Genomic DNA, 15,083 nt, shown 5'->3' on the forward strand with positions numbered 1-15,083 from the left:
TAACTTAATCATAAATAATGTAGACAAATGACCTACCATTGTAAAGCTTAGAATCTCCTCTTTCATCTGTAATTATTTAGATTATTTATCATTCACGCATGAGTGAGCAATCACAATTTGAAGAGGGGATATCATGATACTTCAATTACAGAAAATGATCAAGTAATAACAAAGTTCTGGTTATTTGAAATAAGGCTTGAATTTCAATGATTTCATAAAATGAAGAGGTCTTACAGGCTAGCGTTCAGCCTCACTCGACACTCCGTTTTGTTGACGATCACCCATGCATTTAGTCTTTTGTTAACCATGCGATAGCTTCTGTGGGAAACCGATGAAAACACGTTTATTTAATGAAATTATGGAAATACAAGCATTGTTTCGAGGGAACAGAACTTTTTTACTTCTTGACCATTTTCTGTGATTAAGGTATCAAATAAAAGAGCAGATATTGAACTTTTTAGCCATGTGGTTTTCTTTTTGAAATTCAGATACCCCCCGCCAAATGATATCCTTTCTTCAAATTGATTTTGCTCACTCATGCGTGAATGAGGAATAATCTAAATAATTTCAGATGAAAGAGTAGATTGTAAGCTTTGCATTGGTAGGTCATTTGTCTATTTTATTTATGATTGAGTTATGATAAATCATCGCTAAATCTCAGTTTCATTTTTTGTGGGACGCACTGTATGTCAAAGCAACTTCTAGCTAGTCGGTCTATACTAATTTCACTTTCTTATCCCAGAAATACTGGTGCTGAATTGGTTTTTTGTTTATATGATAAGCTGTTTGATTGATTTCTCATTGTGCAAACTTGAACGATTTGGGCAATATATCAAAGCACTTAGCATATAAAATTCTTGTATCAAAGCAAAGCTGAGCAAGTTCCTAAATATATGTATTTTTCATGGACTTCTCAGTTCAAGGCATCTTTAATGTGAAAATCTGTTGACCTCAGTTTTCCTTAATAGTTTATAATTCATATAGCTGCCTAAAATTAAAACAAGTTTTAGACAAGAATTCCGCAGTCCCAAGAGATTCAACTTAGGCAGAGTCACCTTCCTAATTTAAAGAATTCTCCTTTCTAATTTAAAGAATTCTCCTTTGTTGCCTTTTCACTATGGTATCAAAATATTTCTTGTGTTATTTTTATTTGTATTGGAAGATATGATCCTATACAATAATTACTATCTGTGAACATTTCCAAAAAGTGAACCAATGCATTATCTTTGGTTTCTACTGCTCTTTCCTCCTTTCTTTCTTGAAAATCCCTTTTTTATGTACAGTAGTGTATTTCAACTTGATTTTCTAACTAAGATTTCATATATATTTTTGTCAAGTACAGGTTTGCACATGTACAGTGTATGTCTTTAAAATTTATGTGCTCTGATTTTTAACATATGTTATCAAAGTCAGAATATATTACTAGTACTTAGATTATTCTCAGCTGATTCTTGTTTTATTTTCTCTTCTGTATGCCAAGTATTTTTTTTTCAAATTTTCTATCCTTAATCCTATCATTTATTTGCTTTTACATGAAAAAAATGAATAGATAAATGTATATGCTGTAAATTGCAGAAATGTACTAATAAATACATTACAGTAGAATATAAAACATTATCTCTTAGTATGCCATATTTCTCATGAATTTTGTAATCTGATTGGTCAATTTGTTTGTGAGACAAACCTGTATTTACCTATTTTACTGGGTCTAAAAGATCAAACAGGTAATATGAGCCAGTATTACCCGTTTGTTGTTTAGCTGTTGTTGTTTTAATGCCGTTTTCATTGTTACGCGCATGCCCATTGTGCTGATTTCAACCACGTAATATGATTATGTGCGTATTAAGCATCGCGCTGGGCACTACTATCTGCACATTAATTCAACGGCAAAACGCGCATTCTTTTTACTGTGATCATTGTGATGTCACGAATGACTTCTTTTGAAAAAATCACTCTCAAAATGCAGGGTTCTGCAATTAGATTTCCCCTATTCTGCAGTGATATTAGGATACACTTACAGTTAAACCCTGCTTGTTAGAAATAAATACAGGAAATATCTACGTTCTGGTTCCATATTCCGTTCGGCTTCTGGCCTCATGGAATATGGAACCAGAACAAAGATATTTCCAGTATTACATCAATAAGCCAGTTTGTAGATACATACTGTTAAAGTATGTGCAGAAAATGTCATTTGTAATAAAATAAAAAATCCAAAGACACAAACAATACTCTAAAGGGGATTGCCTGACTTACCAACACCCTAATCATGACCTCGTCTTCCTTTTTCTCCCAACATGACAGTTCAAATAATATGTACACAATGCGCATTATAAGGGTAGGAGAAACCTTTTAGATTTTATTAAGTCAATGAAATGACTGCCACATAAAAACAGAATTCACAAAAGAAAAAAAATGGATCATGATGCCAATGCATGAGTGAAAAAATGCAACACTTCCTATTCAGACTGGGAAGATATGAACCAGTGATTGTCAAAATTCAATCCACCCTTAAATGTTCAATAATGTGAATTATATTTAATACAATTCTATTGTTTTAATCTTGCAATATTATAATGATCATAAGATCAATCTTCATTGATTGATTTTTAATGGAAAGGTGATTTGTTTACATTCATCAGTTTAAGTGCCCTCTCTCAGTAATGTTTTTATTTTCCTAAATAAAGGCCTTTTAAAGATCTATCTTACAGATCAAGTTATTTCCTATCAAAAGGCTATATAAAATGATTTAATCCTGAAATTCCCCCATTCACTGTTTGATTAATTTTACTGATGTAAGGATACCTTGTAAAAAGTCAAAGTTTCATCTTTCCTGCAGGAATCCCATAGCTTTTCATTACTAATCCTCATATTTCATCATAGACCAAGTATTGGAGAATGCAAGAATGAAAAGACACACTCTTAGAGTGAGATTCCTGCTAAAAGGCCCAGCACATACATTGGACTAGTTGCCTAAAGGTGTAACATTTGAAGCTTTTCTTATGGATGCAGTCTTCCTAAATATTACAGTTGATATGAGAAAATTTATCTAAGATCCTTATTGTATAAGAAAAAAATTATTACAAAATAAGCCAACAAAAAGGGAATAAATCCAATCAATACCATAAATTAGATTGGACCCCAATTCTTAAACACAAATGAAAGTTTGCACAGGGTAAACTCACAGAAGTAGGGGAGATCGGGGTTAGTTGGAACGCGGGGTAAGTTGAAACATTGTAATTTTCTTTAACGCCTTTAAATAAATTTATGCAATACTGCCCTCAATTTATTGCTATTATCAACAGCCATCCACCATATTACAGACAACACATGTGCAACAAGCCTGGTGAAGTTAGAAAGGAATTTTTGTTTTTTCACCTGAGTAATTTTTTTCTTTCAGAAATTTTTTATTATCTCAGAGAAGTTTATAGATCAAGTTGGCCTGTTTGGGGGTATAATGGACACTTGTACCAATCTACAAAATAAGGTTATTAATATGCCATGGTGAAGTCCCTTTTTTTTGTGCTATAAGCTTGTAAATGTCAAATGGGCGTCTGGGGTTAGTTGGAACAAAATTGACGGGGCTATAGTTGGAACATGTTTCAACTTACCCCAAACATAATTATGAATAAAAACATTGGATATGAGAAAAAAATGTATACAGTATTTCAAACTCTTCTGAACATGTATTGTATACGATGCTTGTTGTTTAATTCTCAGTTAGGTCTGAGTGTGCATTTAAGGCCTATTGTAGGCCCCTAATGCAATATTAACCCATATCAAACTGGGGGGGGGGTCAATTTGAGCCCCCCCCCCCCTCGACAAATTTTGTCACTACGCTGTCGCTGACTTTTTACTTTCAAGTCTTGCGCATCTTTTGAGACCAAATTTGCTATGCCTGGGTGTGCGGTTTCGAAATTACGCAACATTTTGTACGTGCGTGTCGGACCCAAAATTGCTCAAAAACATTTTCCATGTACAAGGTCAATGCAAATTGTGTTTTTCAACCAAAAATCATAAATGTATGATTATTTTTACTTTTGTTGGTTCATATGGATTTATTTTATGCTATTTATGATCGCAAAAGAATCCCCGACACAAAGTTAATCGGAAAAAAACAAAGGTTAAAAAAAATAAAGAAATACAAATTTAAAAAACAAAAAATACATAAGAAATTATATTTTTTTTTAAATATTTGTTATAAAGGTAAAAATTGATACTCTCACCAAAATTAGCATTCTACTAGCTAAATAAATATATAGAGTTAAAGGCAAAAACCCTCAACATTTAGGGCAAATTTCATGTTTATTTGCATAATTAATTTAAAAAATATAAACGATTACTTTTTGTCATGTAAATTTGATGCAGAAGTGCATGAAATTGCTGATACACTTACGGCAGTAAGTGCATGTAAAGTCAAACGCACACAAATTCTACTACATAGTCGGCTTGTGTGAGTGGCTGTATAATAGAAAACATGAAGTTCAACAAATCCACTTTTAATATTTTGAACTTGAAAAAAATAAAGCAAATAGGCTAAAACCATGTAATATTACGGTTATAAGTAGTTTTCTTATATTTCTTAATTGACCCTGCAGTGTTCCAACTTACCCCGATATGGGGTAAGTTGGAACGCTTGCGATGGTCTTGTTCAAGTTTGATTTTTTTTCAGTAACCATCATAGGGTTAAACATTTTATGGGGTACATTTGAAGCCCTTAGATATATACTTCAAGCTGATATATTGATTTTCTCAAATAAAATCTATTTGGATTTTACAACCATTTTTGTCAAAAATGTTCCAACTAACCCGATCTCCCCTACAATTACTACTCAAAGTTTGAGGGCTGGAGAGTGCCAGCCTTACCGAGACAGATGTTAAGAGCCTGCATTACTTGTCTTTCCAGGGACGTAGAGTCTTGCAGGAATGTCCTTGTGTGAATGATTTCTACTGTATTACATGCAAGTATGATGGTTTCTCCTAATATGATTAAAGAATATAGCAATTCTTTTCTTTTCACCAACAACATAACACTACAAGATTTATTACTAATCGATGTATAACTGAGTTTAAAGTCTAAAAGATTCTCCATTTCTTCTTTTTCTAATTTTTTTTTTCCACACATATTTAAAAGGTATATTCTATTTACAATGATGTATATAAACTTTGTAAATTCTCTTCATTATTGACATAAATGTACAGATTTTACACAAAATATATCAAGAATCATTTGTTACAAAGTTTGTAGCAAACTTTGAGTGAGCTTTGATTTTAATTTTGAATTCCTGTATTTCACACAATACAGAAGAGACTGGACTCATGAAAATTAGACACTAACTTCTACAAATATGTACATTCTTCGGACAAAAGAATCAAGGTGCATTAGTTATACTGATATATATATACACACACACATGTTTCAACACTTGGCATGTTCATTGCACTAGTATTTTGCTTGATAAACAACATGCTAGATCTAATCAATCAAGATAACATTTCTATGGTTATTCTGTTTTGAGGGGAAAAAAATCACAGGTGGTAGAGAATGTATACAAACATTGTACATCTGAAATACTAATTGAAACCGATGAGCAGGGTAATAATAATCTCTATCAAGTGCTTAGAGTATCATTGGTAGGCTGTTAAATCCTCTCATCTCAAAAAATTAGTTCTGGTCAGTGTGGCAATGATTCATGTGTCAAAATTCTACAATAGAGCTTTTTCTGAGCTGTGCTCTTTTCAAAAATAAATTTTGAGATACACAGTTTAAACAGTCCACCAACAATATACTTCAGTGTACATGTATGTCTTAAGTACCTTATAATCAACCAGATTATTTTTTTAATGAAGCATTTTCCCTTTCTTCATTCAAAAAGAAAAAAATAATATCCCTGTAAAAAAAAAGGTGCCCATAAAAATGTTATCATCTTGTAATATACTATGTTTTTCTTTGCAAAACAGTTGCCTTTCATCCATCTATTGTAACAATCCAAGTACATTTTGGTTCTTGCTCATATCACACTTTGCATATTTTAACTTTTCATATTCATATACAGTACTTTTTCTTCCCCATTTCAACAAATTCATAACTCATACTATTTGATAACAGATTAGTGTTATGAGGGAGTTAGAGAAATGGTTTTTACAAATAAGATGAAAATGAGAACGAGAAATTCAAGCATTAAAATTTCAGCTCTACTGCAGAATACTAAACTCTCAGGAATGAGATATGTTTTTCACATTTTGTTAAAAAAGATCATTTTCATGGATGAACACTTGCTGCAAAAGCACAGCCAAATGAAAATGAATCTCTTTATTGAATGAAATTTCAAAATATGACCCACTAAGGAATAGAAATTAATTGAAATAGGGATAAAAGATTGACATTACATGGATTAGGTGATCCTGAGTAAAAGATACATCACATTTCATGTTGTATAATAGGAGGGTTTTCAAACTGCTGCAAATCACTTAGAAAATGACATTAAACCAAGATCATCATTATTCTTATCTAACTTAACAGGGTCCAAAGTAAAGGGTTAGAAAATTGTAGACCCCAATTAGCTCTTTTTTCATCTGTTCATTGGAGAAGAATTGACACATAAATATACCTTTACAATTATTCATAGAGAAATATAATAATGATATCGCAAATGATGATAATCAAATACCTAAATTAGCAATATCATGTAGCCCTAACTTAAGATCCAAGGAAATGGTTTCATTGTATTTCTACCAGCAACCATCAGTAATATCTTCCTCATATTAGCTGCTGAAGAAGATCACTGAAGGCATCTAACTCACTTCCAATAGCAGATGAGAATCGCGAGTTGAGAACATGTACATCCAAAGAACCCATATTATCAGTGATAATCTGGTTAGGAGAACAAAAAACAAAAATAAATACATCAACCATGACAATAGATGGAATAAGAGATTATAAACCTCTTGATTACTTAGTTCTCTTAACCTCATATGATTGATAAGGGATAACTTGGTTCCAATAGGCTAATTGCTTGAGACCATGTATCTTTTCAATTTGTCATTTTCAACAAACAATGCAATATAATGCATATCCCTCCAAGAAATGCCCCAATATCAATAATTCCATTCACATATATGAATATACAATAGAAATATTAACTGTGTATCTACTATGTTTTGTCAGGTTAACAAAAACATTATGGTTTGCCCTTGCTTCAACATACATGTAATACAATTCTCTTTAACAGTAACAATACATTCTGCAAATTTGTATATCACCCTTTACACTGCAAAATCTATGATTACAAAATAAGAAAAAGACGTTTTCCACTTATATGTTGATAAACCAAACACGAATTTGCATTGTTCACACACCCACAATCTACCTATTCAATGTACAGTAGAAGTAAACCACCTGCTATTTTGCACCACCCTCTTTGAACAATGTTGTTCAGTGATGTATAGTCCTACACACCTAATATCTTTAGAATGTTGGTAAGTCAGTCTATTTAGTAAAATAAGTTTCATAATTCTTTTTTTTTCAAAATCAATCATAGCTGGATCTCCTATTTATTGACACACCCCATATATGTGATGAATGATGTTAGTAACACTAACATGTTGAGTTACTCACCATTTCTGGTTTTCTACCTGCTACACCCCATCCTGTAGCTGCATGATCATTGGCTAGAGCAAGAGCTGATAACCTGAATATTCAAACATTATGAAAATGATTCGTAACATATTGATAATACAAGTGGAATGCCTCTGGCAGTCTCGCCTGCATTACACGATTCGATATATCAACAGTGCTGACTTTGAAAACAGCTAATGAATAATTATTCTCAAAAGAAAATATTCATATAATAATAACATACCGGTACTATTATATGTCCATTGACCCAAAATGACCTTTGACCATGATCATGTGACCCAAGATGTGTGCAAAACAATAATTCATACTTGATTACCCTTATGTCTATGTTTCATGAACTAGATCCATAAAATTTCAAAGTGATGATGACAATTCCACAAGTACCCCCAACATGGCCAATGTTTGTTGACCCTAAGTGACCTTTGACCTTGGTCATGTGACCTGAAACTCAGGCAGGATCTTCAGTGATACACTACTACCTTTATGTCTAAGTCCACATACTTTCTAAGTTATGACGACATTTCAAAAACCTAACCTTGGTTAAGATTTCGATATTGATTCCCCAACATGGTCTAAGTTCATTGACCCTAAATGACCTTTGACCTTGGTCATGTGACCTGAAACCCGGGCAGGATGTTCAGAAATACTTGAATACCCTTTTCAAAAACTTAACCTTAGTTAAGATTTCGATGTCGCCGCCGCCGTCGGAAAAGCAGCGCCTGTAGTCTCGCTCTGCTATGCAGGCGAGACAAAAAAGTAATTTCAGACAAAATTACATTTTTTTTAAGTGAGAAAATAGGAATTATTTATGTGAATGCAAGTGTACACCTTTTAATTTTTATTTTCGACTAAACATTTCCGATTTTATATATATCATTATAAGACAACCACTAATTGCATATTTTGCAAATATCCCATGCCCCATCAATAATTGAATATGCCCTACCCACTAATATGTATGAATTCATTAGAATCAAAATCATATTAATGTATGATCTACAAACTCACTTCATGACAATCATGAACTTACCTTCCACGCGTAAACTGTTCTGTTTTGACCGGTCCAGAGTCATTCTCTAGTAGTTCCCAAACATAGACCTTGGATGCAATGTCCATCACAAAGAATACAGATGGTCTGGATCTGGACCATGATATTGCTACTATGGACATTCCTTGTGTGGAATTAGGCCAACTCACAAGAGGAGTACCTTGATAAACAAAGAATTAAGTGCATACAATGTATTGTTCCTTTTTCTAAAGGAAACTTCTATAGATTACTGCTTGTCTACATTTTATTTCCGAGTTTAAAATAAAATCAATGAGTACACAGTTTCAAAGTTAGAATGAATATTCTATTTTGCCCCTAAAATAGAAGTACAATGAAACTGCCAATATTGTTTCCGTAACAATATTTTTGGTAGATATTTCACATTTTTCACACTTTATTGACTATCATTTCTAAAATCATGCAATGTTTATTTATTCAGTTCCCCCAAATAGTTGTAAGCCATAAAGAATATACATGCTCAAATATACTCACCTCTTTCTGAACTGAAGAGCTGTATACTCCCATCTCCATTGGCAGCCTATGGTGGAAAACATGAAAGGAAATGAGAGGTATAATATATTTATCTTAGTAGTATAATTTAGTTTGAGGAAAGAAGTGACTTTGTTTGTAAATGGTTACATATAAGTCACTTGAACTGAATTTTATTGAGTAAAACCTATAAAACCACTTGCATAAATTCAAGCGGTGACCGTATTGTTCGGGTGGGGGCGGATTAATTATTGTTTCACCCCCCCCCCCCTCGAAAAGTATGATATCATAGATTTATGCCCATGTATAAAACTCAAAGAAGTTCAGAACTATTAGTAAGCAGTCTAATATACATGTAAATATGGACACTAACTTAACTTACCAAGAAGCATGGGAGGTTAAATGGTGAGAAGTCTATGCATTTGACTCCAACTGGAACACCTAGAAAGAAAGGTCAACAAAATTGACTTCAAAATATTATAAACACAGATCTTCCAGAAATCATAATCAAAATATATTTCCAAATGAGCAACTGCAATATGCCTTTTGCAAGTGGTATTTAATTTTTGGACAAAAAAAAGTTCTATACTGGTGTGTATCATAATCGTTTCTTAAAAAAATTGTTTTCATATAGGAAATTAGAGGTTGCCACTTAACGAACGTAAGTTCCATGCCCATGGGAAATGAAGGCAGTGTATTCTTTATTTACTTGTTGCTCTGCATACATGTAAATTAACCACATGATAACTTGTGGTAGATGGATTGGATTTGGGTTTTTTGTGTGTGACAAATATCACAAAAATACAAGATCTACTAATACAAATATAACTTTCTGGGATCCGTAACACAAAGTTTAGCAACTGATCAGACAACTGATTTTTAAAATTGACTGCACATAATTATCAATGCAATCAATCTAAAACCATCCCTTTAGTTTTTAAGCTTATGAGACCATAGACCTTATCACTGATGAAATCTGTCTTTCTTTTTTTTTTTTTAGTTTGACAGATACACTGACTTTGGTTTCATATAGAACAGTATCATTAAAAAAAAACACACAGATCTAACCCTCACCATCATTGGTCAAAAAGTACTTGGGGGAAACCCTCTCTGTATTCCGTGCCCCATGTGAGATGAACCCCTGCAAATAAAAACATCAAACATTTTTTTTTTAATTCTACCACATGTATGTCATCTATTTCTAATTCGTGGGATATAAGCACAAAGGATTAGATTAGATAATGTCATTGATACAAGAATTTCACTCCTGTAAATGAAAATGCATAACATGAATGTGTTTATCTGAGTTACAATATTCAACCCTTTCCTGAGTAAAACAGCTAACTCAACCAACACGAGGTTTTGACAAATGCCTGGCTCAAGTTCAGTAAGAATCCCTCGATGTCTGCACCATACAGCATCATGGAAACACTTTCTCTGTCACAGTGTATTCAATCAGGATCAAGAGTTGCTTTTCATTCTACCATTTTTCATATGGAACCTTCAGTGAGAAGAAGTCTTAATCCTCCCTTTCTCTGGGTGTATTCATGTATTGTTTGTATCAACAATGGTGACACTTCCTGTCAGTATGACAGCCCTTTCATAAACCCCATAGCTATTCTATTCAAAACAAAATCCCCAAATCATTCATTGGGATATTCCACATGAACAGCACACTAACTTCCATGTACACAAGTTTTCTATCACAACATTTGCACATTGGACTTCCACAGTCTTTTACTATTTATATTCATACCGGTATGCTATGATGAAAGTTACTCTAGCTGTGAATTATAAACATATGCTGGTTATTATCCCACATCAAGCAGCTCCATCCTTGAACATTTAGATATATACATACATGGAGACCAAAAGAAAACAAACACATGTAAAGCAGACTGAAAAGTTGAAGAAGCTCATAAACTGTTTGGTTTGTATACTTACTGCATCTGTTGCAACAAAGAAATGATTTGGATTGGAGGGCAGAAGCTGCAAATCAGTCACTTTCAGCTGATAGGTAGGTCCAAGTTCCCTGTAGTAAAAAACATATCAATTGAAATACAAAATTTATATGCATGTACAGGTCAAGAGGCATGCTTTATTTTCTGATGGCAGTAAGACATAAAAAAATATAATTTTAAGAATCAATTTGGTTGCCCCGATTCCTTTGAAAATAAATTTACAATAAAATTCAATTTTAAACTGTCAGAATGATAAGCATTCATGATCAAGGAACTCTGCTTTACTGATAACAATAACATCTTGAAATACTGATATGTTCATAATAAAACCAAATTTACTAAACTTTGCAAAGTCAACTGAAGTAATAGATCCTGACCTTCTTTTCAGACTTAAACAGCCCTTAACTGCAGAGATCATGAAAGATAGCTTCTGCAATGTACAAAGCATTTTGAAAATTACTCCTAACACATAATGTAGGTTTAATTCAACTGAATGGAGAAAGGCCTACCTCGTTGGAATCTGCAGTTGTATAGATGAACTTTTGATGAGTTTGACTCTACCCCCTGGTACCAAGCCTGTCAAAATAGATATCAAGATTATTTATAGCATGTCATAACTGAAAATTGCTATGTAAATATATCACAGGACCTCTATCCCATATATCTAAGAACTCGCCTCTTTATATTTATGTATAAATTTCAATATCGCTGGATGATCAATATCACAGCCAACCTGACAATATGGAACCAATTTAAAGGTCGCAAAGGTCACCCAATTGCATACTGCATATGTAGGACACTGGTAACTAATATTAAAGCCTATAGGCTGTAATGTCGATAGGTCTTGCTGCTATAAGGGTTGTATAACACTGCAACAATACACATATTCAAATAAACAACAAGCTCTAACAAGGTATATAGTATATGAATCACAGAGAAGACAGTATTACCTTGCTTGACCTCATTAGCAATAATTCAGGAAATTGCCAGATAGAATATGTATTACACTGGGTCCATCTGACAGTTTGACTTTCTTACTACCTAGCTTGAATGCAAATTGACTCCCGAGTCATGTAATCAATTACATAATTGGGCCTTTTATATAATAAACAATACATTTATGTATACTTACCAAGATCAGACTCTGAACCAGCATCATCAGGCTTGTCAATCTCTATGACAACCTACAATTAAAATTATAAAAATTTAATAAACATTGATTAATGATCCCAGGGGAAGCAGAAGGTGAGTCAAGTGAATGACCTACATTGCTGTTAACAACAACTTTTTCCAATTGCAGCTCAGAAAAGTTGCATGAAATAGATGGTTAACATAATTAAATTGTGTTGATTTCTTCTCCAATGTATTAGTTCTAAACAAATTATCTTACAAATTCTGCAGCAAAATAATTTATGTTTTATAGGCATATGATATGATAAATAGCAGAAAATATCTGAACATACCCAGAAACTGATAGTGCCTTTCTCATCCACAGTTGCCAACTGAAAGGAAAATCCCACTGAGTCATCTGGATGACAATAAAAAAACATCATAAACTTCTTTAATTATAATAACAATCAGAAGTTCCTTTTACACCCAGTTTTAGCAATAGCCTGAAGATGGAAAGATAGTAAATTCAAAGCAAATTCTAATAAATTGTGATGTTTACAAACCATTCAAATTTCAAACTTCATAAATGATGTAATCACATACTAAGATAGGGCAAAGCTGGTGATGGCCTATGTTGTTTGATAATCAAAACTATCAGAAGAAACAAATATGTACTCTTCACATCATTAGAATCACCTTACCCCATGGGGCAGTATACAACTCATTTGGTCTATTGATTACAACTCAACGCTCAATCTATTGTTCTGTATTGTAACTGTATTGGTCATCAAACCGAGCAATAAATGAAGTTCTTTGAAATAGGTAGATGATGATGATACTGGTATTGTACTCCAACCAAGACACAACATAGAACAATAGAGCTATTGCAAACAATCCATGGTCATGGCACAATGACCACTAACCTCAGTACAATGGTAAAATAGATTCTATATGATTGCTAATCTTGTCTCTTATGGTTTGATAAATAATGATACACCTGGTGGGTGTTTCATAAAGCTGTTCGTAAGATAAGAGCGACTTTAAGAACGACTGGTGATCCTTTCTTTTGGTAAATGCTATACATCATTGACAATGGTTTAGCGCGTAAGAAAGGTTCACCAGTCGTTCTTAAAGTCGCTCCTAACTTACGAACAGCTTTATGAAACACCCATCTGTAGTGGATCACACATACAGATATCTGAAATAAATCACTATTTTAGTTATTTTCTCTGAATTCAATATAATGGCTACTGGTGCATGTAGAAACAACACATTGTTGTGAATATACAGAGAGATAATAATTTATATCACTAATTCATTTTTATTTAGCATGTATATCCATTAAGGGATGATTTTTGTTTATTTTACATTAACAAAGTCATTGTATAACACTTTCCAATATAGTACAATAAAATATTTCAAAGATCCTGAAAATATATGTAAGCTGAATATCTGCTGAACCTATATTCATACCATTCTGCTTACCATTTAGGTTTGACTTGGATGTGGCTTTCTGTGCATCATCAGAGCTGACGATAGGTTGCATAGCAACCACTCTACTATGGTGACTCTCCTCAGGACAACCAGCCTCTGTACTATAGGTTGGTACTCTAACCATTATATGACCCCAACCAAACTCACACTTCTGATGCATACTGGGGGGTTCTCTAAGATCCCATACACATACTGAACCATCAACCTAGGGGGGGAATCATTTAAAAAATCCAATATTAAGCACTTCTGGAATAGGTTATCAACAGAAAATGTTTAACAAGCCATTTCATTACAATACAAATATGCTTCAAGTTTTGTTGAAGGAGAATGAAACTCTTGGAGCAAGTTAGCTTTTGTGAAAGCAGAAAAATCAAAAAATAAGATCAACAAAAGTTTGAGTAAAATAGGACTAGCAATAGAAATTTAAATTTAAATGTCGAGATCACTAATGCTATGGAGATCTTCCCATTGGCAATGCGACCAGATTTATGATGTCACAGATGAACAACTCTCCCTTTTGGACACGGAAAATATACCCCAAAACATTTCTTTTTGCTCATTCTAATCATATGACAAACGATTCATCAATGATATAATGTTGTGAAACCTCTGTACTTGTCCTCTCATAAAGAGAACACCTCACCTTGTGATAGACTCTATAAAAGTGAGAATATAAGTGAAATACGTACTAAAGTAATGAGGGAGTTGTACGTGTGTGACATCACAGATCTTGGTCGCATTGCCAATGGGAGGATCTACATGGCATTAGTGATCTCAATATTCAAATGCTCATAACTTTCTTATTATTCATTCAATCTTCCTCAAACTTTCAACAATATGTTTCTTTGATTTTTCTCTTTGATATGAATTCAGCTGGTTTCAAGGGTTTCATTCTCCTTTAATCAATTAAACCATTGCTAAATTCAAACAGAAGTACAGTTCACAATACTGTTCTTAAACTTAAGAGATTTTACTTGAAACGTAAAGATTGAAACAAACAGATATGCCCATGATGAAAACCTCCATTTGAGAACACTATACCCCAGTTTCCCTCAATCAATTCACTTCTCCAAGTATGACAAACCATAACTGCCCCAAGCAAGCAATTTAAGTATCAAAACACCTGTTTCTTGACCTCGGTCCAAAGATAACACAACAGCCCGAGCGCGGTCCCTGCAAAGCATGCCGTCATTTTAATTCACTTACTTTCCTTATTTCGAGGTCGATTTTCTTCGTTCGAAATTGAAAATTGACTAACATTGGATTTCTGAATACAATGTGCCTTTGAAAACGTGATTAAATATTGAATACAATAATTTCATTCCGAAGGTCCTACTACAGGCAG

At 33.3% G+C, this 15,083-nt stretch overlaps 1 protein-coding gene across 2 annotated transcripts in view; it reads right to left on the minus strand.

The window, feature by feature from the left end:
• Positions 1–5,894: 5,894 nt before the first annotated feature.
• The window catches only part of LOC129256856 (cytoplasmic dynein 2 intermediate chain 1-like), a 34,250-nt gene continuing 25,061 nt past the window's right edge, over positions 5,895–15,083 (minus strand). For both annotated transcript variants that reach the window (XM_054895052.2, XM_054895051.2), the window contains 11 exons: positions 13,730–13,943; positions 12,598–12,662; positions 12,267–12,318; positions 11,644–11,710; positions 11,118–11,205; positions 10,248–10,314; positions 9,556–9,614; positions 9,177–9,222; positions 8,667–8,844; positions 7,616–7,688; positions 5,895–6,871 (listed from right to left, as the gene is read on the minus strand). In XM_054895052.2, coding sequence (XP_054751027.2) covers positions 6,758–6,871; positions 7,616–7,688; positions 8,667–8,844; positions 9,177–9,222; positions 9,556–9,614; positions 10,248–10,314; positions 11,118–11,205; positions 11,644–11,710; positions 12,267–12,318; positions 12,598–12,662; positions 13,730–13,943 — 1,023 coding nt within the window. In that variant the 3' untranslated portion in view covers positions 5,895–6,757. The remainder of the gene's footprint in view (positions 6,872–7,615; positions 7,689–8,666; positions 8,845–9,176; positions 9,223–9,555; positions 9,615–10,247; positions 10,315–11,117; positions 11,206–11,643; positions 11,711–12,266; positions 12,319–12,597; positions 12,663–13,729; positions 13,944–15,083) is intronic.

This window comes from Lytechinus pictus, chromosome 3 (genome assembly GCF_037042905.1).
Source record: "Lytechinus pictus isolate F3 Inbred chromosome 3, Lp3.0, whole genome shotgun sequence".
In the NCBI taxonomy this organism is placed as follows: domain Eukaryota; kingdom Metazoa; phylum Echinodermata; class Echinoidea; order Temnopleuroida; family Toxopneustidae; genus Lytechinus; species Lytechinus pictus.